General features: G+C 42.7%; 1 protein-coding gene across 3 annotated transcripts in view; it reads right to left on the bottom strand.

The window, feature by feature from the left end:
* SEMA5A (semaphorin 5A) overlaps nt 1–21,719 on the bottom strand; it is a 593,698-nt gene that overhangs the window by 240,124 nt on the left and 331,855 nt on the right. For all 3 annotated transcript variants that reach the window (XM_006015687.3, XM_025205600.1, XM_025205596.1), the window contains one exon: nt 19,644–19,857. In XM_006015687.3, coding sequence (XP_006015749.1) covers nt 19,644–19,857 — 214 coding nt within the window. The remainder of the gene's footprint in view (nt 1–19,643; nt 19,858–21,719) is intronic.

Raw genomic sequence — 21,719 nt, 5'->3', positions numbered from 1 at the left:
TGGGTTCAGATGACCCCAGCTAGATGCCTATCTAACCTCCTCTTGAAGACCCCCAGGGTAGGGGAGTGCACCACCTCCCTTGGGAGCCCATTCCAGACCTTGGCCACTCGAACTGTGAAGAAGTTTTTCCTAATGTCCAGTCTAAATCTGCTCTCTGCTAGCTTATGGCCATTGTTTCTTGTAACCCCCAGGGGTGCCTTGGTGAGTAAAGCCTCACCAATTCCCTTCTGTGCCCCCATGATGAACTTATAGGCAGCCACAAGGTCGCCTCTCAGCCTTCTCTTGCGGAGGCTGAAGAAGTCCAGGTGCCCTAGTCTCTCCTCATAGGGCTTGGCCTGCAAGCCCTTAACCATACGAGTGGCCCTTCTCTGGACCCTCTCCAGGTTATCCACATCCCTCTTGAAGTGCAGTGCCCAAAATTGCACGCAGTATTCCAACTGCGGTCTGACCAGCGCCCGATAGAGGGGAAGTATTATCTCCTTGGTTCTGTTCGTCATGCATCTGCTGATGCACGATAAAGTGCCATTAGCTTTCCTGATGACTTCGTCACACTGATGACTCAGTGCATGATGTCCTGCCATGGCACGATTGTACATTCTGACAAATTTCTGGTTAATTGATATATGAATATTCTAACTCAGAACAACAAAAACAACAAAAAAGCTGAGGTCGCAATCCCAAGAAGGCCTTATGCAGACTGCAGGTAAATATGTTTAAAACTACAGTACCAAAAAAAACTCTGTTCATTGGCTACTTAATCCCTGAGGTAGGTAAATTGACTCAATTCACCAATATGCTGCTGTTTGCATTTTCAAGCATTCCTACCTATCCAGTTACTATTAGGCTATTATATATCTTCCTTATGTGGCAGGCTTGTTGGCTAATGCCTGGTGCGCTAGGCTCGGAGAAGCTTGATTCCGATTGGTGGGCTGTTCCCGCCAATCGGGTAACACTTGGGGAGGGGCTGGCCCTCCCCTATCCAGGATGAAGTGAAGAGTCTGGACCTGGTTGTAGACCAGCTCCACCTCACCCTGATTGGTCCCTTTACAACCTGGGGGCAGTGTGCCCAACACACAGAGAGATGTGTGGAGGGTCAGAGAAGAGAGTGGAGCTAAGAAGAGCTGGGAGAAGAGCAGCCCAGTGAGTGGATGCTGTTGCCCTGAAGAGCCCCTGAAGACACCTCTTGCCAGACAGGAGAGGCGGACGGCTTGAGCCCCAGTCAGTGTGTAGTGCAGCACATGGAGTGAGACCCTGGGAGCTGTGTGAGCAGCTCGCGTCTCCAGTCACCCAGTGTACTCAGTGGTGCATGGAGCTCAGACCCTGGGAGCTGCATGAGGTAGCTCAGGTCTGCAACCCCTGGCATGAGGCCGGGACCCCAGAGCTGGCAGCATGGCATGGCACGGGCTGGCAGGACGCTGATCCTGGGAGCCACTTGAGGTGGCTTCAGTCCAATATTTCCTGGCACGCGGCCAGGACTCATGCGCATGCTTGGTGCATGGCTGGTCCCAGGCAGGGACCTAGACCTCGGAGCTGCAGAAGGCAGCCTGAGCCCCCAGCCATGAGCAGCAGGCAGAGCCACTGGTGCCTGAAGTGGGGTACATGGCTGCAAGGGGATCAGAGGTCCCACAGGAGCCAGAGGCTTGCGTCTGTGTCAGCTGAAGGAAAACCTGGCTGGGGTGACAAGGACCCCACATTACCCATTGGAGCTGTGAGTTATCGGGAAAAGGGTTCCCACAGGAGAGGAAGCCCCTGGAAGGGGGTCTAGCACATGGCCCTATGAGGAAAGGGTCCCTGGCAAACCCGCAAGGGGCTGAGGTTCTGGGGCCCCTTCCTTCTCCCCTTTTTGGAACAGTGCCAAGGCCCCTAGCCTCAAAGGGGAGTCTCCAATACTCACAGTGATGTTGATACACTGAAGCGTGTGCAGACACCTCATGTTTTGTAGGTGGCGCCTTATATTTTGTTATTTCTAATGGGAGTTGTTGCTTAACTGTTGTATATTATATATATATTTACCTGTCTTGTTGAATCCCTTATTGATAGCCCCTCCCCCTCCGGTTTGCCAGTATTTATTTTCTGTTCACCTGTATTTACTTGTTGGTTATTTGGACTTAGCTGTGCTTAGCTGTTTCAGATCAATTACTTATCTGTGCTGGGTTCAAGGCCATTGGTGGTGGTATAATTTCCTGGTTGCCAATTATAAAATATAGCCTTATATGTAAAGTATGTATATTGTATATATTTATTAATACCACTTTTTGGGGCATGTATGTGTATATGTTAATAAACCTGTATATAGTTAAACTACTTTTGTTCTGGCCTGACTCAATGGAGAACAGAGGGAATGGGCCGGTATTGCATATTCCTCTCACAGCACTCCTGCCTGGCTACCCATCCCTTTTATTTGGAGAGTGGAGCATATACTTGGGTGCACCCGGGTTACACTTAGGACCCAGATTTTATATTAAGTTTAATTTCTTTCCCAGGGGGTTTAAATCAAAGGCCTCTACATAATTAAGTGGGTATCTGTACAGCAGAACTAATTTTCCCTCAGGCTTGAGAGCTAAAAGTGCACCTACTAAACCTACTGAACAGTTAGTGAAATGGAAGCAGGGTTGCTAAGTGAAGGTACATTCTACACAAAGATACCTGGAGTTCTAAAGCAAATCTTAAAATATGAGATTCTTTGTGCTGGACAATGGAGTCAAGCAGTTAAATACCAGTAATTAAAATAGCATGCACATATGAGAATACTCTTGCTGTTTGGTTTGTTTTCATGTTTGTTTGTGGGAATTTTGCTGCCATCCTCAAAGGCAAGCTAAGCTTGAAGTATAACCTCATACCCCCACTTGTAAATGAAGTTATTTTTATTAGCTCTGTGAAAACAATGGTTTTACCTGATCTGCACTAAACCCTAATGATGTTAGGAAGACCTAGAACCTGTGATTAGGATAAGGTCCTCATCTTTTTGTTCCGTAATGTGTTTTCTAAAATAGAGACTAAGGCAAACCTGTCCTTTTGGCCAAGAAAATCACTTCATTGGAAAGCCAAACTCAGGGCTAGGCAGTATTCAATCAAAGTATCAAGAGTACAGAGCCTAATAATACAACCAGTAAAGATATTCATACCACCTGAGAAGGAAAGATGTAGGTGACCTCTGGACCACAATGGTTGAGTCCTCCCAGTTTCCAGCGTGGCATTTCATTGCATAATATGGTTTCTTGCTAATTGATACTTACATGATGAAAGAGTAATTATGTCTTTAGGGCTAGGGACAGAAGTTACACATAAAGTGGTTTAAGTGATCTGAAACTGGTTTAAACCTTTAACATAACAGAAGTTCAGTGCATGTAAACTGCATTAAAAATGGCCAAAACCAATTTAAGATAAACCTGACTGGATGTAGTATCAGACTTAACTGATTTAGGTTAAATGGGTTTATGGAACTTCTGTCCCAAATCCATTCCCAATTCAAGTTAAATCACAGTCTTCCAGCATCCCAGAATGCTTTGCAGCCCTGGGCTGTGCTGTCTGCTCTAGAGCAGGGCTGGTCCCTCTCTCAGCTATCACAGAGCTAAGGCACTAAAGCCTCTGCTCCCTGCCAGCACTCATCAGCCCAGTGGGACAGGGGGCAGGGGAAAGGACCCCCCAGACAGACCCCCTTTCCTTCTCCATCTGTACAGGACAAGGGGAAGGAAAGCTCCAGCAGTGGTGGAGGGGGGTTTCCCCCCAGCCAGGCCAGAAGGGCTAGCATCAGCTCAGACCTACCCCCTCTCCCCAGGCCCCAGCTGCGGGGGGGGGGGGGGGTACAGAATGGGGGAAAATATCAACCCAGCCCCCAGCCCCCACCCCCCAGCCAGGATCTGCCCAGTGCAGGGGGAAAGTCCCCACTGGGAGCTTTTGGTCCCCTGCAGCCCAGTGAGCCAGGCTGGGATCAGCTCAGCTCCCTCTCAGGGAGGGGGCAGGACTGAGCTGATCCTAGCCTAATGAGCTGGACTGCAGGGAAGCAAAAATACCCCAGTGAGGTCTTTCCCCCACCCCAGCCAGAACCCAGCTAGGGAGGCCAGTGCCGGGCCATGTGTGTTTGCCCCCCACCCCTCCACTCACAGGTGTGGGGCTGGGGTGGGGATGAGGATGAGCCAAGTGGAGCACTGCTAGCCAGCTTGCAGGGGGTGGAAAGTCCCTGGTGGGGGATTTTCCTGCACCAGACAGACACCTGCTGGGGGGCTAGGGTCAGGTGGTATGCTCTCCCTCTCCGAGATTGGGGCTGGGAAGAGATTTTCTGCTGGCTTCCCCTTCCCTGCAGCTAACAAACAGCAGGGTGGGTGCAGGGGGGAGTGATGGCATGTGCCCAGCAACCAATCAGGCCTGGGTTGCCACTGGGTTGCATTAAGCGGTCTTAGGCAGTTGGCCATGAGGGGTGGTATGAGTGAGCTCCCCCAGGCTCCTGGCCTTGGCCAGTGCAGGCTTCTGCCTGTCTTGGCCAACCAAATACTGATCATCAGTTCAGTTTGTTACTGATTCAAGCTCCACAGCTTAGAAAAACCTGCAAAGATTGAATCTATTCCACCTTGGGGTTTTTGAGCCTCTGTAATTAGCCTAGGAGGTCTTTTGCCTTTAAAGGAAAATCATGAGAATGCAAGAAACAGGGTCTGAAAAAATTGCTAACATTATATTTTCTCAAATTTGTGACTTGATGGTGTCATGTCTGGAGATCACATTTGGGGCCTTCTGTCTCATGTTCCAGGGAGAAAAAATTATTAATTAGCAACAGTTTGTGATCTTTAGTTTTGTTATTAGCAATTTTTAAAATTGTGCAATTAGTTGACCTAATGACTTCTGCAATACAGTGCTTAATTTATACTTTTAACAAGATAAAAACAATTTGTACAGTAGTTGTTCACAGCAATTAAAAATAGTTTTGCTTACACAGGATAAATTCACTAATACTAAGGCCTAAAGCAAGCCTAAGGCCTTATACCAGAACTTTTCATCGAATAGCTAACCTGCTACAAATGCTACTCATTTTTAGAACTTCAAAAGATCACAACTTGAATAAAACTGGCTTTTAGAGCTTTTACATTGCTTTGTAGAAAGAAGGAAAGAAGGAAGAAATATCTATTTGCACTGAATTATGCAAAAGGAGAGAAATTTTAGTTTTTGTGAAATTACCAAGAAAGGATAGGAGATATTTTTGGTACAACAAGCACAGCTCTAGTTACACTTTATTTCCAGAGAAATTACCATTTCCTTTAACTGTAAAATCTGGAGCTTTTTGGCAAGGGGGCATTTTTTTTTTTAAACAAACACTGCATTGCATATTTACTGTTGTTTTGTCAGTAAAATATCGTTCATTGTGGCATGCTAGGGAAAAATAGTAAAAGATACTAGTACAGCAAGGTATGATTTGATACCACAAAAGTAACATATTTTTGCAAACTGGTAAACTAAGACAAAATAGAACTCATGATGCCTTGTGGGAGTTTGGTCAGGTTTCTGGTAGGAGCATGGCTATTCACAACCCCTAGTTTTTAGCACATAATCTACATTGCAGTTCCCTAATGGCAGAATTGTATTTAGATTGTACCATATGTCCCTTAGCATTTAGGCACACAGAAATGATGAGCAGATTTGTGCATGTGACCTACTGTTAAGCTGTGAAACTGCTTCTTAGAAAACATTCAAAACATGTCCAGTATCCTTCAATCTAGCAACAGAGAAGAACCCCCTGCATGATCTTTAATCTTGCCCCTGTCCCCAGATACCTTTAAGGAATATACTGTGCGCCTTGCATACAGCTGTAAGAAGAATGATGTGTGTATACCCTAAAGGTATACACACGTGTGCACACCATTCTTACAGATGTGAACAAAAACTAAATGTCTCACAAATTCAAATTTAAAGTCAAGGGAGAAATCACCACAATCTCATTTGTCACTTGTGGAAATTCTGGAAACCAAAGCAATAAATCTGGATTCATTTTCATGATGGTCCCTTCCGACCCTAACATCTATGAATCTATGATTTAATATGAATGAATAAGATTGTTTAATATGATGTAATATATCCATATTCTGTGCCTATCATGACTATTACATGAACCTACCACATCTTTACACTTGAGAAACTCACTCTGATTTCAGAGAAGATAGCATATGCAGAAGAGTTTCATATTTAGATGCAAAGAACAGTAGCTACTCAGTAATTAAATCTGTAATTGGGTTGCCACTTTAAGCCCAGTTTCCTCTATCTATATATTTCAGATACATGTATGCCCCTCTTTATTGTAATAGCTAAACACTTTACAATGTTTTAAATGCAGTTATGTTTATAATACTTATGTGAGATATGGAAATGCTATTAGATGGAAACAAAGCACACAGGGACCAAAGTCACAAGAAAAGGGTATAAAGGAACAGGCAATCTAATCCAGGATTCCCTGAGATCCAAGCTAGCATTTTCACCATTGAACCATCCTTCTCCTGTGTTGTGTTCCTTCTATTCCTAACAAGTACAAGCTTACTGGTTTTAAAATAAAAGGTTATATAAAGAAAATCTACCTCAGTTTGAAACTATCAAATCTGAAAAAAAATGATATGGAGTAACTGAAATATAGTACTCAGAACACAGTAATTTTTCACAAGGCCTCAAAATTTCTTGTTTTATCTATATAGTATTATCAAAAAAATAAATACATAACTACTTACCTACATACAAAGTGGAGATTTTGTGCACAAATCGACAAATGCTGGAGATAATCTAATTTCAGTTATGAACGTCTGCATTTTGAATATCATAATATATAATCTGTTCTGGTGAAAGGAGTTTAGCATATCAAATGGGCTGATTTTTCAGAAGTGCTAAGCAATCTTATCTCTTATTTAAAATTATTAATGGGAGATGAAAGTGTTCAGAACCTTTACAAATCAGATCCCAAATTACTTCTGGATACCCAGGACAATTTTTCTAAAACATTTGTGCTTAAAATTAGGGTCCTAAATTCATAATTGCAAAGTTGCTCAAAGGGTGGTCTGAATATAAAAAAATGCTTAGCATATCACAGCTCTTATTAAAGTCAACAAGAGCTGCTAAATGTTCAATGCCAGGACAAAAATCTGAATCCGCTTATTTAGATTCATGACACTTGTCAGGTTGTGGCTGCAGTTACTGAGATGGAGCCCTACTCCAATTCACCTATTTCCGCAGGAGGAGGACTTTTTTCCTTTCTAAGGATTTTTAAGTTGTACATTAGTTCCCATCCTGCAAAGCTCCAATTAAGGGGGCAGAATGGTTTAGTGAATAGGGCAGGGGTGGGCAATTATTTCCAGTGGACGGCCAATTAATGGGTTCTGGTGAGCTGTCAAGTGTGGCATACATAGAATCTTTCAGAGGATACCATTTTAACAAGTTATAGATAAAAAAGAAATCATATACTGTGGGATGGGGGTACACATGTGTGGGGGCGTTGCCTGCATGCTAGGTCCCAGGAGCTGGCCAGGGATGGAGTGGGGAGGGGGGCAAGGGGCAAATGCAGCAGAGCTCTCCTGGACAAGTTGTAGTTGCAGGTGTGGTCCCCTCCCTGCCCATGACTGCCCCCATGGTGCTCTGCATGGGGCCTCGTCTCACCCACTCCTGCCTAGGGCAATGCACTGTACTCCCACCCACACCTGCCAGATAGCACTACTTCAGCCCTGTCCCCCTGGGGCTGCTACTGGTTCAGCTGCAGCCACCTAGGTACTGCTTGGCTCCCCCAACCTCCAGCAGATCCTCCTTCCTCTGCTGCACCACTCCAAGCAGCAAATATGGGGAAGCCATGGGGATGTGTGCCAGGCAGCAGATGCCTAGCCAGGTTGGGGGAAGCTGCAGCCAGGTGGCTGCTGCCCCAGCACATGGGACTCTTGGCCATACCAGGAGCAACTCCGCTGGGAATCTGTGCACACTGGCTGGGACTGTCTAGCAAGCAGTGCTGTCTGGCGGGTGTGGGACAGGTGTGAGTCAGAGTGTGGGGTAGGCTGTCCTGGGCCAGAGCAGGCAGGGCTTGGCCCCATGCAAAGCACCATGGGGACAGCTGTGCCGGATCCAATCAATTGGCGAACTCTATTTTGCTCACCCCTGGAATAGGGTATCAGGCTAGGGATCCAGAGTCTTGGATTACTTACCAGTTGGGTATCCTTATATAAAGTCCCTTGACTTAAATTCTGTTGCCCAATCTGTCTGGTTATGTTTGGAGCTCTTCAACACAAAGATTGGGATAAGATGGTGCTTGGAAATACACAGAGTAGTGATTTAAAGGAAATGTACTCCCTTGGGATTCAGTACCTGCCTTGTTTAATTTATAAACAAATGATTAGGAAATTGAAACATATGATGCTTCCTCTGACCTGTGGAATGGTCTCTGCCACAGACACCATGGTATCCCCCATACTTCAGACAGCTGCTACAACACTGCAGAACAGGATGGCAAAGGTTTACTGATACCATGAAGGACTCCTTCCTTATCTCAACCCTTGATGAAACACCACCTAGTTTCTGGCTCCCACACCAGTTACAGAACAAGTAGGGACATTTTTTATGTGGTGTAGTGAAATGCAAAAAAATGAGCACTCCTGGGGACTAAGAGTCAATCTACTATGTGACTGTGGATGAAAGACACATAGTGGAAGGTTATTTTTGTCAGTGGAGATATCCAAGGAGGACTTATCAGATGCATGTTGGTGGCCCAGATATAGTCAAGTGGATGCAGAAACAGTGATGAACTTCTTAACTGTATTTTCACTTTTGTAATTTTTAATATAGCTGAACAGTTTTCCTTATCTCATGAGCTTCTCTAACATATAAAACAGCAACATTTGTACTTTGTTTTAAATTTGAGTAAAGACATTAAAACAAGGAAGGACTGCCTCATACTATATTTATAGATCAATGAGAATATTAGCTGAAGCCTGCTTTGTTGTAAAAATAATAATTGATAAAATATTACCATTTTATTTGCTGCTAATTATTCCTATCTGCCATAAATTGTAAATTAAATAATAGGATACAGACCCTAATATGCGATGATCCTAAGACTTTTCCCCTCTCAATCTGGTGAATTTTGATGCCCAAGGGAGGGGAAAAAACACACTGACTGAAGCATTAAGCATCATGCAACCAAACTTCCTCAATAATGCAGAATAGTTGCTCCTCCAGACCTGACATAGATCTGTGGTCAGAACTTCCCACAGCTTAGACAACACTGATTCTCATCCTATTCATATTTACATAACTGGAGTTTTATTACTGAATTTATTGCATGAGAACATGGGGCCTTTGGTTCCTCTATTTTGTGTTTTCCTAACCAGAAGAACTAAGAGTGAATTTGTGATTTATTATATAGAAAGTTGAATTTCAGTCTCAATTTCATATTTTACTTCAACATTTCAAAACAGTAGGAGGAAAATCTCAGGAAAAGTGGTCTTGGAAACCTATAACACTATAATATACTAACTCAGCATTGTCTATCTGAGGGGTTAAATTGTAGGTCCCAGACCCCTGGGCCTGATGCCACCCTCCCCATTGCTCTCTTGCTGTTGTTGCCAGGGTCTCTGGATTCTCCTCCCTCCAACTTCTGCTACCTACCTCTGCCTCTGAAGGATAGGGCAGCACAGCCCTTGGGGTTGAAGAAGCCTATAGCTGAGAGGCTCAGGAGGACCACCCATGGATTTCATGTGGCATGGAAACACTGGCGTGGTACACCATGAAGCACAATATGTGGGGACAGCCCATATGATGTGGTGCAGGGGAGCCAACATGATGCAGTGGGGAAGGTGCCCTTAGCAGGGGGTGCCCACATACCGCAACATCTGGCCTGCACAGGATGCGACTTGGGAGGCATGCCAGTGTCTCCTGGCCCCTCAGAATTTAGATAGTCCTGTACTAATTATTGTGCTGGTACTGTCGCCATAGCCAGGACAGATTCAGAAACATCCAGCTCTAAATCAGAGGCTCTGTACTGCTTTGTTTATTATCCTCAAGTAACACGTGTCTATGCTTTTAGACCAGGATGCTTTAATTTGTATTCCTGTTGTAGTGGTAACCTTACAAGTGTCCATGATATGCAAAATGTGACAAATACAGAGATCCTCCTTGATTACCATGGACGTGTTAAAATATAAGTAAAAAATCTCATTTGCATCATTTTCTAAGGTTTTCCGATAAACTCTACAACCCAGAATGCACATTACTAGAGTAAAAACTGTATTTTGCTCACAACAAAAATGTGAATATAATGAAAGGCAAACAAGTATTTGTCTTTTTGCAAAACCAGCCAAAATTGGCATAATAGTCAGGATCGTTTACATATCTCTATTCATATCTTAGGTCTGAAAGCAAAATTCAAGGTTGCAATATCCCCAAGAACACTGCGTTCTTGGCTTACACAAAATATTTCCTGGTTTGGGTAATTACAGTACTTTTCATTATAAAAATGAGGGACAATCTTGAATTATTATAATCATTTGCATTAATCCTTAAAAGCATAAATAAAAGGATTAATCACTGCTCTTAGCTCAGATTTTCTTTCCACATATCCAAATAGCAGTAAAAGTTATTTTCAAACTATAGTATGATTCAGTATGATTCAGTATGATCCCCAACACATTACTGGGAAATTTTAGTAGGTGTACCTTGGAAATATTGAGGGTGTTGTTTGACCTAGAGGCACTTTTTATAATATTAGATTTTTAAAAATAAATAAATATTATAAAACCCCTTCAAAAAGAATATTTTTGGAAGCTTATGCAAGTCTCTTGGATTGCGAATGCCCATGCACTCTTATAGTAGCATATGTATACTATGGTTTCAAAAGTCACAATGTTTTATCTGCCAACAGAGCAGACCAAGGCAAACGCTTCTATACTTTTCCCAGCTGGAAGTCCCTTTAATGAACGTTATGGCTTTATCCTTTTTGGAGATGCATATAATATCAGATGACATTTTAGTTATCAATTCTCTGTAAATTGACTGTGTGGCTATATGTCTTTCATGATTTTTAAAAAAATGTATATATGTTGAGGGCACTTATCGTTGTCTCACTACCATAAAAAAAACAAAAAAAAGACTGATATAGTTTAAAACATGTCAAACAAAACCAAGCCACCTAGGTACATAATCACATACGGCAAAGGGAACTTGTACAGAAAGAAGCTTTATATTCCCAGTGTTTCACAAAATGATGAAATGTAAAGGGAGAGTCAGTAGGGATATTAAATATGACAAATCACTGCCTTTCTGCTGACTTCTTTCCTAGATGAAACAAAGAGACTTTACAGAATGAACTGAAGGTCAGACAATGAAGCATATGGACATATCTCCTCTTGGTACTGGTCAACTGAAAAAGAAATGTTCCTACTGACTATGCATCCTGGGGAGGAGTGCAATTCTTGCAAGTACGTCCAGCCTAAATAATGAAGCTAATATACCAAAAGTTTGAATCCTTTGGCCTATTAGCACCTGGTCCAACTTGCAGATGCAAACATAATTAGCTCCTGTACTGGTATCTTAAAAAATAAGCAAGCATAAATTACACCTCACTGATCAATTACAAAGCAAAGCCCAATTAGAAGAATATTTGGCTAAATTTCTTGGACAATTAAAACCCAAAGTTAAAAGACATTTTTGACCATTAGGGTCGTGTTCTATTCTCTTCATGGTCATTTAAGGGTGAAATTACACACTGCACTTAAACCAGTGGTCACCAACCAGTTGATCACAATCGACTGGTCAATCGCAAAGCCTCTTCCAGTCAATCTGAGGCTGGGTGGGGCTGAGCACATGTGTGCTTGCACGCTGTCCCCCCCCGGCCCAGCCCAGAAGGTCAGTCTGTGGGGGGGGAAGGGGGGGCAGATTGAGGCCCCTGCAGTGAGGGACAGAGTGCAGCACAGGCAGGAGCAGGGGCTAAGGTGAGAGTGGCTGAGCTAATCAGAGCATCCTGCCAGGGTCTGGCCATGCCCTGCTCAGCTCAGTGCTGTGGAAGGGAAGGGAGGGCTGCTGTAGTACCTCCCAGCTTCTAGCCCGAGCCACTGCAGGCAGGTGCCTGCATGTCTCTCGGATGTCTGTGCAGTTACAAACTAGTTCAGCCTAGCCAGGTTAGACTAACTTACAAAGACTGAATAAATTTAGGCTCAGGCTTTTTGAATGTCTGCCCCTAGCTGGGAAGGCTCTGTTAACTATTATATATGTACTGTTTCTTTAAATATTGCTATACTGTGTACCTCCTGAGACACCATGAGTACTTTCCATTTCGGTCATTGCTCATAACAATAAAGTTACCAGCCATGTAAGCTGTGTGGTATTCTCTCTCTCCTGTGCTAGTCTAATCTCCTTGCCACTGTGGAGCCACAAGACATAATATTTGAGCCAAAGGTAGGAAGGCGCTCCACCGCAACCATCATATTCTTGCTTATGCATACATCCAGTCTGCATATGTAGATGAGTAAGTACATGCTCATATGATGTGGCCAAAAATAGAATTCTTACTTGTGCATAAGTGGTATTTTTGGCCCTTAGGTGACCAAAAATGCCAGGCCATGCCATGCCACTGAAGAATACTTTCAACTACTAGTTATCACTTCAGTTTTCTGTGAGGTATAAGGTAGCATCAACATTTTAATAATGTTACAATCCACATTTTCATGTAATCTCTCTTAGTAGCTTTGTATAACAAATTGGACAACCAGAAGGTCAGAGGGAAATGCAGTAAAACTACAATGAACCACAAGAGAACGTTGTTGGCAGTGGTTAGCAAATTTCCGTAATCCAATGAGTTTCCTCTCTTCAGGACCAGCACAATCATTCAAAAACTCTCTCATCACATATGCCTGCTTGTCTGCAGAAATGCTTATCCATCTTTCGAGCTGTTGAACCCTTATTTAATATCAAATATTTTTGCCCTTTCATATGATGCCATTGCATTTGATACAAAAATAAGAGGAAAGATGTCAGTGATAATGAAGATGAATCATGAAAATAAATTAAGAGATTCTCAGAGAATTTTTGAGCTTCAAATGTCAGGGTGTGCATCATTTTATTTGTAATAGTAAAACTGTCAATGTCATGTAATCCCCAGTTGCCTTGTGTGTGCCCTGAGGTGTTATGATCCAATGGCTGAGAAGCTCTACTGTATAACATCAAACATGGCTGAAACACTAAAAATAACACACATAGACAGGTCTTTTTAGGTTCCTTGCCAGAAGGAGATCATCAGCCACATTAACAATGTCTGTGTCAGCCCTCAGATGGCCTGCAGCCCAACTGCATGAGAGTGAAGTAACTGCTCAAGACCTGGCACTGTTCCTCAATAACTTTCTACCCAAAAGACATAAGCCTGTTCATTCATTAAAATGTTAACAAGAGCCAGTTTTTTCCATGGTAGACAAAGGGCACATCTACACACTGGTCTACGTTGCTGTAGCGATGCACTACGTCACCATATGACGTGCTATCGCAATGTAGCAATCACATGAGTCTACGCATGATCAGCAACTACTTTGCTGTAGCGTTATGCTCCTCCGTTTTAGTGCACCACTACAGCGAAGTAGCGGTGAAAACTAACTATGCACCATCCCCATAACAACGTCACCATATGGTGACTTGTAAATGCACCGAAAGGGTACCTGTTTTTAAGCGATGGTCATTTAGATCTTTGACAACTACTTGATACAAAATGACAGAAGAAAAATGCTGAAAGAACAATTGGACTGGATCAAGAAATACCCAATTTGCATGTTAGTATATGCTGTTGTGAAAGTGTTTTCCATGAAAATATGAAGTATAAAAGCCATCCATGGTTATTATAGGCTATATTGTACTTGGCCCGCTGGAAGTCTAAAGCATTGCATAGCTGTCAGCAAGGACCTGGCTTACATGACAAGAGTCAGGGAGATATTCTACTTTGTCTGTGTAAATGCTCAGTTCAGCTGTACTTTCAAAGTACTATGCTCCCCTCTCTCCCCAAATATGTTCTACTTTGTTTTACAGAACTGCATGACACTTTCATGCATTTTAATGGAAAGCACGTAGACATCTCCAGATGGCATGTGGCTCTCCATTCAGCTCAATGAGGGACTGTAACCTCTACTAACATGGATCTACTTGGTTAGATTCTACTTCTCCTGGCTGAAAAAGCATAAGCTTCTTTCAGGGCTTTAGCTTGAAAAGACAGATATCAACAGAAAGATGATCTTCCTCTTGCCTACTGGTTAGAGCCCTTGCTCAGGGCATGAGAGCCCTTTCTCAAGACATGAAAGACCCCTGCACCCTCAGAACCTACATCTCCAAGAGCACAGCAGAGTATAGTGTCCTAACTGCCAGGCATTGATGTAGGGACTGCCTTCCACTCTTTTCCAGTTGAAACTGGCCAAGGGAGTCCTGGATTCTGACCCCTACTCCGAAGTGTTTTTCTGCATTTTAAACAAAGGCTGACAGATCTGGAGCTATGCTGTTATAAACATTACTCTAAATTATATTTTAGTAGCAGAGGGCAGGATCTGGCCCAATAGAGTTACATAAATGCAAGTGAGAGGGGATTCTGGCCTTCAGTCCATATGGTGAAAAAGATGGGTGCTACCAGGAGCAGATCCCGTGGCAGTGCAGTGGTGCTGCTCATACACCACTTTCAAATTGGACCTTTAGGAGCCTCTGGAACCTTTTTAAAATCCCCAAAGCAGGTAAGAATCCCTCATCCTTCCCCTCCATGCTCAAAGGCAAGTCCTCGCCCCTCCCCTTCCCCTCTGCTCTTTCTGTTGGCTGCTGCTTTCCCCACTATCCCAAGGGTGGGGAAAGCTTCCAAGCTGCTCCTGCCTGCTGCAACCAAGCTCCACAGAGGCTGGACTCAACTGGGAACAGTGACAGATGCAGTAGCAATGTGCAATGGGGGTTCCCCCTCCCCGCAATTGCTTCCAGGGGACCAAGCAGGGTGGGGGAACCCACCACCTCACCCATCTTCGCTGCTGCCCTTGTTGCTGAGCCCAGTCCAAAACAAGCCTGGCTGAAGTGGGCAGGAGCAGCTTTAAACCTTTCCTTGGAGCAATGGAGAAACATCAGTGGCAGGCATGGTGGGGGGAGCAGGGAAAGGGGAGAGGAGGGGACATGCCTTTGATTATGGAGTGGAAGGCGGAGGGATTCTTACATGCTTTGGGGACTTTAAAAAGTCTGTCTGTCTGCACCAATGGGTTGTGGGGAAGCAGGTTGGGGGCAGGGGTGCAACTACCCCTGCAGCATGGGTGGCTGTTCCTGTACCTGCCTTTGCCAAATCCTAGATCTGCTTTCAGGTGCTACTGTCATAATTCAGTGGTAAATGCTTGCTGTTTGTGTTGGCCTAGTGTTTTAGGAGATTATGCAGCATCTCTATGCTTCCCAGTGAAGTTCAATCACAACAAAAATTAAATGGATTTAGATGCCTCCTTTTAGGCATGTCCAAAAGGAACAATTCAGTCATGTGAGGCATTTAGACATCCTAGCATAATTCCGGCCATTAAATGATGTGAGGTGGAATAGTCCTTTGTGACTTTTAACCTAAAAACAGTGCATCACTTATGCTTCTTAAGAGTGAAATAGAATTCTGCCCTGTGTCCTTTCATCAAGTTCTCTACCACCTCTCCAAGAGGCATGTGAACAACTTTATTTTCTAGTGGGGAAGGCTACTGATGGGGGGGAAAAAAACCAAAAACAGCATGCCTCACTGAGCCTTAAATATCCATCTGCTGATGCAACCTGGTTTTATTATGAGCTTCATGTCATTATGCCAAATATGGCTTCCAATTAACACCACAGATCTTCTTCCTTTAACACATAGTTGGGGGGCCTGTGAAGAATGCTGCTTTGTAACACATGCCAGAAATGTTGCTCTTAGAGGTCTGTCTGGATGGGTTACTTACAAATCCATAAAGTTTCCTATACAAAGAAGTAACTGAAAGTAACTACAGGTCGGTACCAAGACCACAGTGAAGGGGAAGTCACATGCTGAAATGGAAACTTTGTATACAATATTTTCTTTCTAGATATTTTGAATTCCAAACAATGATATCTCATTGTATCCCAGTCACAGTCACATCCTCAAGACAGGGAGAGCTCTCTTGTCTTTTCCCCACTTTTAGCACTCTCAGTAGCAGTCCCTGGTGGTAAAGGGGCTGTTTTACCACCATTCTCAATGTGCCTAGTTAAACTCTTGATTAATCTATATTCTCAAAATAATTCGTCATTAATCTACATTCTCCAAATAAAATTTCCATTCTCAAAAATCTTTCCAGAAAAAGTGAATGCTGAGCATCCCAGCATATAAATAAGGTAGGCAAATGATTTTTCAGAATGCTGCTCAATTATGAAAGGTGGGTCATTGCTTTCAGCTTGACTGAAGGCTTTCCAAATATTTGAATTTACTAGGAAAACAGTCCACTAGTTTTTAAGCCAAACAAGACCTGCCATTTTCAATTATCTTGCAATAAAAAAACATTGCTAATTTCTGAAGTATTGGCAAGTTCACCTAGGAAAGGCTTGAATCAGGGCCTTCGGGTACTTAGAGCGATAGTTCTACCATGCAAGATAAAAGTCAGTTTTCCTCATTGAATCATCAGATACCAGAGACCTGCACATCATCTATATACTGCACTCCACAAATGTGAACCAGCAACACACACTTACCTATCAACTACTGCTGTAGGACTATGTTTGACAGAAAAACTCCATGCTGGTTAGAAAAAAATGACTCACTTACCCTCTCACCTTTTAGTACTACCTATTTTCCTCTCAGTATAGGAAGTGAGAAGCTGCACTATGGGCCAGTGTTGCAAAAGTAAGTGCTATTTGCTGAGAGGTGGCAGAGTCATGTTTGGGCAAGCAGACAGTCATAAGAACAAGTGAACTAACCAATATTATGACACTCCCAAAAGTCCTCTTCCCTCCCCATTCAGTTAAATAAAGTTCTGCTTCAAGCAAGATTTCATTACAACTCTTATTTCATATTTATTCCAAAGTTAAAATCTAGGACCCGGTGATCATCTTAAATCCAAACAGATGACATTGTTGAGGCTAAGAAAATACATCCAGCTAATGCCTATGACAAAAAAACAAAACTTAGGCTTCAGTGGACTGTCAGATATAAAATGTCTTCTGCTTATTAGTTAACTCTAAGCTCCTGTACCCATAAAGCCTTATTTGTGCTCTGAATTTTACACGTGGGAACAATCTCATAGCAATACACAGGTGCATAAAGTTAAGCAAGCAATCCTGATTTCAGGATCAGGGTCACAATGTTTATATGGTGTGTTATTTACCGTAAGATATAACACAATGCATCTTCCTAGCAAGGACAATCCCTAGGAAAATTGATAATTATGTATTATGTATTAGAAAGGCTTTTACATATAAACGGACTGAGAAGTGGCCCTGCTGGGCCTCAGTAGAAGCTCCCCATTTTCTAATTTCTCCCAGCAGGAAGTCCTTATCTGCTGATTATGACTTGTGGCACAGGAAGCATTGCTGAACAGAGAATGGATTAGCTGTTGGAACTGGCCACACTTTGGTCTGGACACTTTCCCTAGGCCACACACAGCTTCAAAGGTGTTGGCCTGCTGCTTAGCCAAGTTGAAAAAAGCATGCGGTTTTTGCCTGTCAAGACAGGGTCCTCCAGACAGAGCCAAAAAAGTTCAATCCATTCTAAATTGCTTACGGTTTGTTTCTGCTTTTCAAGGAATTTAACAGATCATTCAAGACTAGCTACTGTTGTTGGCAGGCTGAGCTGTCCTGTATAAGCACACACCTGAGAGACACTGCACAGTTCATCTCTGCGCCTGCCAACACAGACATATACCATTCTTTTATGCTCAAGTGTACATTTCTACAAATCACTGGTCTATTTACATTTCCTCCCCCAATAATATAAGCATTAAATGCCTACACAGAACTACAGTGATGCAAGCTGGCCCTTGCAATTAAAGATCCTTCACTCTCCAATTCAGATATCCATGCTCATATTTGTAACTGTTGCAAAGTCACCCTGGATTAAGGTTTGGCATACTAACTGAATGCAATGGGATGTTTTCCACATCTCCATATTAGGATTGTTAATGGTCAGCCTGGCTGCATCATATAGGCTAAAGCACAGAAAGTGATTCTTATATGAAATGCGCCTTATGAATTGCATAGGATTCCCAAAGGATTTTCACTATGTAATTGCCATATAAATTCTGTACAGAAAGCATGCACATTATGTTGCTACCTTCTATACTTGATACATTAAGTAAATCACACACTTGGTTCTGATACATGTAGTGAGATTTTTAGAATAAAGTATTCTGAATAAATTTAGAGAAACTAAGTACCCAGAACTCCTCTCTTACGATAAGTAAGAAAGTCAGGATAGAAGGAAAGTAGGAAAAAAGAGAGAAAACAGGATCATCATTTAAAAGATATTATTCTATACATATCTTTTGCTCATTTTTATGTCATACGAATCAGTTGAAAGAAAAATGTCAACTCTTTACAGTAAGAATACTTTCTGCCTTGGCTGGCAATGTCTCACAGGGCCTATATTTCAAAATGTGATCCCTATATTTACATTCATATTCCTTGTGTGTATAGGCCTTGAGGCTCACAGGCCTTCTCACACACACACAGATTTGAACCTATGCCTATAAGCTTTTCCTGAAGTGGAGCTATGCTCACTTGTATGTGCAAACATGCTTGCTCATGTAAATTATATCAGCCATATATGCTAGTGAAAGCAACAAGAATTGTATGCATACAGCTTTATGGGCACAAATGGAAGAAGGGTTGACTCCCCTCTGACAGTGCAGAGTGCTGCATCAAATGCCCTGCATCATAATACAGGGTCTTCATAAAGTCGTGGTGCACTTTTAAACTTTAATAACTTAGGTTGTAGGTATGATAGAAACAATCTGTAAACAGCACTTAAAAGCAAATTCATTAAAGTTTTAGGACAATTAGAGTACACAATGCCACCATCCATCATGATACAGTGCTCAATCCGATCGTCCAACTCCTTGAAAACATTTCCCAGTTGCTCTTGAGTTACTGCACTAAATGCATTGGTGATCCTAGCACTAAGTTCCACCAAAGAACGTGGTTTTGACAAGTAAACTACACTTTTAACATGTCCCCATAAAAAGAAGTCCAGCGGCGACAGGTCAGGTGAATGAGGTGGCCAAGCAACTGGCCCACCTCTGCCTATCCACTTCTCTGGGAAAACATCATTTAGGAACTATTGTACATTCAAAGCGTAGTGGCATGGAGCTTCATCTTATTCAAGAAAAAAATCATTATTACTTATGAAGTCTAGCACTGTGTACTCTAGTTGTCCTGAAACTTTAATAAATTTGCTTTTAAATGCCGTTTACAGATTGTTTCTACCATACCTACAACCTAAGTTATTAAAGTTTAAAAGAGCACAAGGACTTTATGAAGACCCTGTATACTGACCTGCATTTTGTATGGACTTAGCTCTGATCAAAGAAAGGGAGGTGTAGGAACAATTTTAAAATAAAGATAATATTTCAAAAGCCTTCAGGCCCCAAGCACAGACTTCACAGAATGTGGAGAAGTGGAAAGCTGGCCCATTGTACACAAATGTACTGAAGCTTGCCAACACTCACCATTCAGCCACTTGGAGTTGTATTGTGCAGTGCGGAGAGGAGGAAGGGCCCCCAAACTGCGATAGATGGCAGGGTCCCTTCCTGGAAAATCCATGGCGGTAGCAGCATATAACTCCCCACTGGAAGTGAGAAGAGCTGTGGAGTTGTGTTGGGGACTGTAAGGACAGCGAGCCATGCCACTGATCTGATCATGTATCTCTGTTAAGTTACTTAACTGTAAACAAGAGGGAAAAGACAATTAAAACTACATAATAATTACAAGAAGAATCAAACCACATTATCTGTGCAAAAACGTATACACAAAGCTCAAATCAGGTCCCTTGTTATAATGTGGAAAACAAGTAAATCTGTTTGTTTTTCTGACATTGGCCCAAATAAAAGGCATTATCCTAATGCCCAGCTGGCTTCCCTTTTGTATCCAACATGGTCACAGTCTTTCATCATGAAAGATCACAGATCTGTCTATCACAGCTAAGATATTCACTGGGGCTGTGCAAAATTTCAATGAGTGTTTCATTTCAAAGCTGTCTCAACACGTTTTGAGCTCGAAACCGAGAAATTGAAATGAAACAAAAGGCTTTGAAATGAAATGAGGGTACTCAAAATGTTTCAAAAGTTTCAAAACGTTTGGAGTTTCGAAGCAGCCCAGTGGCAGGAGGTGGGGGAGATCCAGGGCTGGGCTCTGAGTGGCTCTGCCAGCCTAACAGACCTCAACCTACCCTCCCAGCACTGCTGGACTCCTCCTGGGGGCACGGGCCCCCAGATCTGTGCGCAGGATGACAGGAGGCTGATGCTGCTGTCTGGGGCCAGCAGCAGCACAAGTCTTCCCGGCACTGGGCACAGCCTTTGCCCAGTGCCAGTCCCAGGCGGCAGCAGCAGACTCCTGTCATCCCGAGTGCAGATCCACGGGCTTGCACCCCCAGGAGGAAACTGACACAGTCCCACTTCCCTCCCATGGGTGCAGGCTCCCAGATCTACACGCAGGATGACAGGAGGCTGTCGCTGCCGGCAAGTGACACAAGTTTTGCTTGTCAGAATTTTGAGGTGCAATTTCCCAGAAACCCCTGCACCCAGCTCTTGAAACTCTGTAGTCTTTATGCCCTCAGAAGGGGCTACCAGCCCTGCAATTTTCATCTGAATTAGGCAAGAAATGACAAAGTTATAGGCATTTTCATGATTCCCCATTATAGCCTATGGGCAAAACGTTGAAACACGTCAAAACTGAAACGGTTTTGACAAAACAAAACGGAACAGTACTTCGAAACTAAACAAAACAAAATAATTAAATGAAACAGCGTCCATTTGAAATGGCAAAATAGAAGTCAAAACAAAATGGTGCTGTTTTGTACAGCCCTATATAGCACTTGACAAACATATAAAAACTACCCTTTGGATTTCTTGTTGTTTTCCAGGAATTGCACAGAAATAACAAGCTCAAAATTAAAAATGAGTTCTTCATCCTAGTGGAACTGCCCATTTGACACAGTGAGCCTTAATACTTTCACCCACAAACTGCCATCATGAAGCTAATAGTGTCTGGAAATGGATGGGCATCACATTTAAGTAGCATACAGCTTCCCAGAGATTTGACGCTGAACAGATATATATATAATTGTTTTGCTTAATGCCACTCCCTCTCCCCCCATGCTCTTCCTCCCAAAAGATCTCCCTGTTCTTGCCAGGGATGTTTTGATTTTTATTATAATTTTATTGATCCTTAACGGAGTCTCACTCTTTCTCTCTGCAACTGAAAGCTATCTCCTTGATCAATATTGTTCTTTGTGATGTCTTTTAAATCTATAAATTACAGAAAGGGACTACTGTCAGTGAAATGATGACAATCTTTTCCAAAAAAACAAAAGTTTCCTTGTTGACACTAACCATAAATCAGTGTCATACATATACTTATCTAAATTTAATGTTTTTTCCGCCCATGGCTACACATCCCTATTTCTGTTAGCACACAAATGCATTAATTGGATGTCCAAATTCCATACATCAGGTTTCATAAATCTCCCTTTTAGGTACACAACTATTTCTAGTTGTGGATTTCAGAAAAACGATTAAACTGCATGC

The sequence above is a fragment of the Alligator sinensis genome, unplaced genomic scaffold (genome assembly GCF_000455745.1).
Source record: "Alligator sinensis unplaced genomic scaffold, ASM45574v1 scaffold126_1, whole genome shotgun sequence".
Classification (NCBI taxonomy): domain Eukaryota; kingdom Metazoa; phylum Chordata; order Crocodylia; family Alligatoridae; genus Alligator; species Alligator sinensis.
The sequence above is the reverse complement of the archived record's forward strand: the minus strand, read 5'-3'. Positions and strand labels throughout refer to the sequence as shown.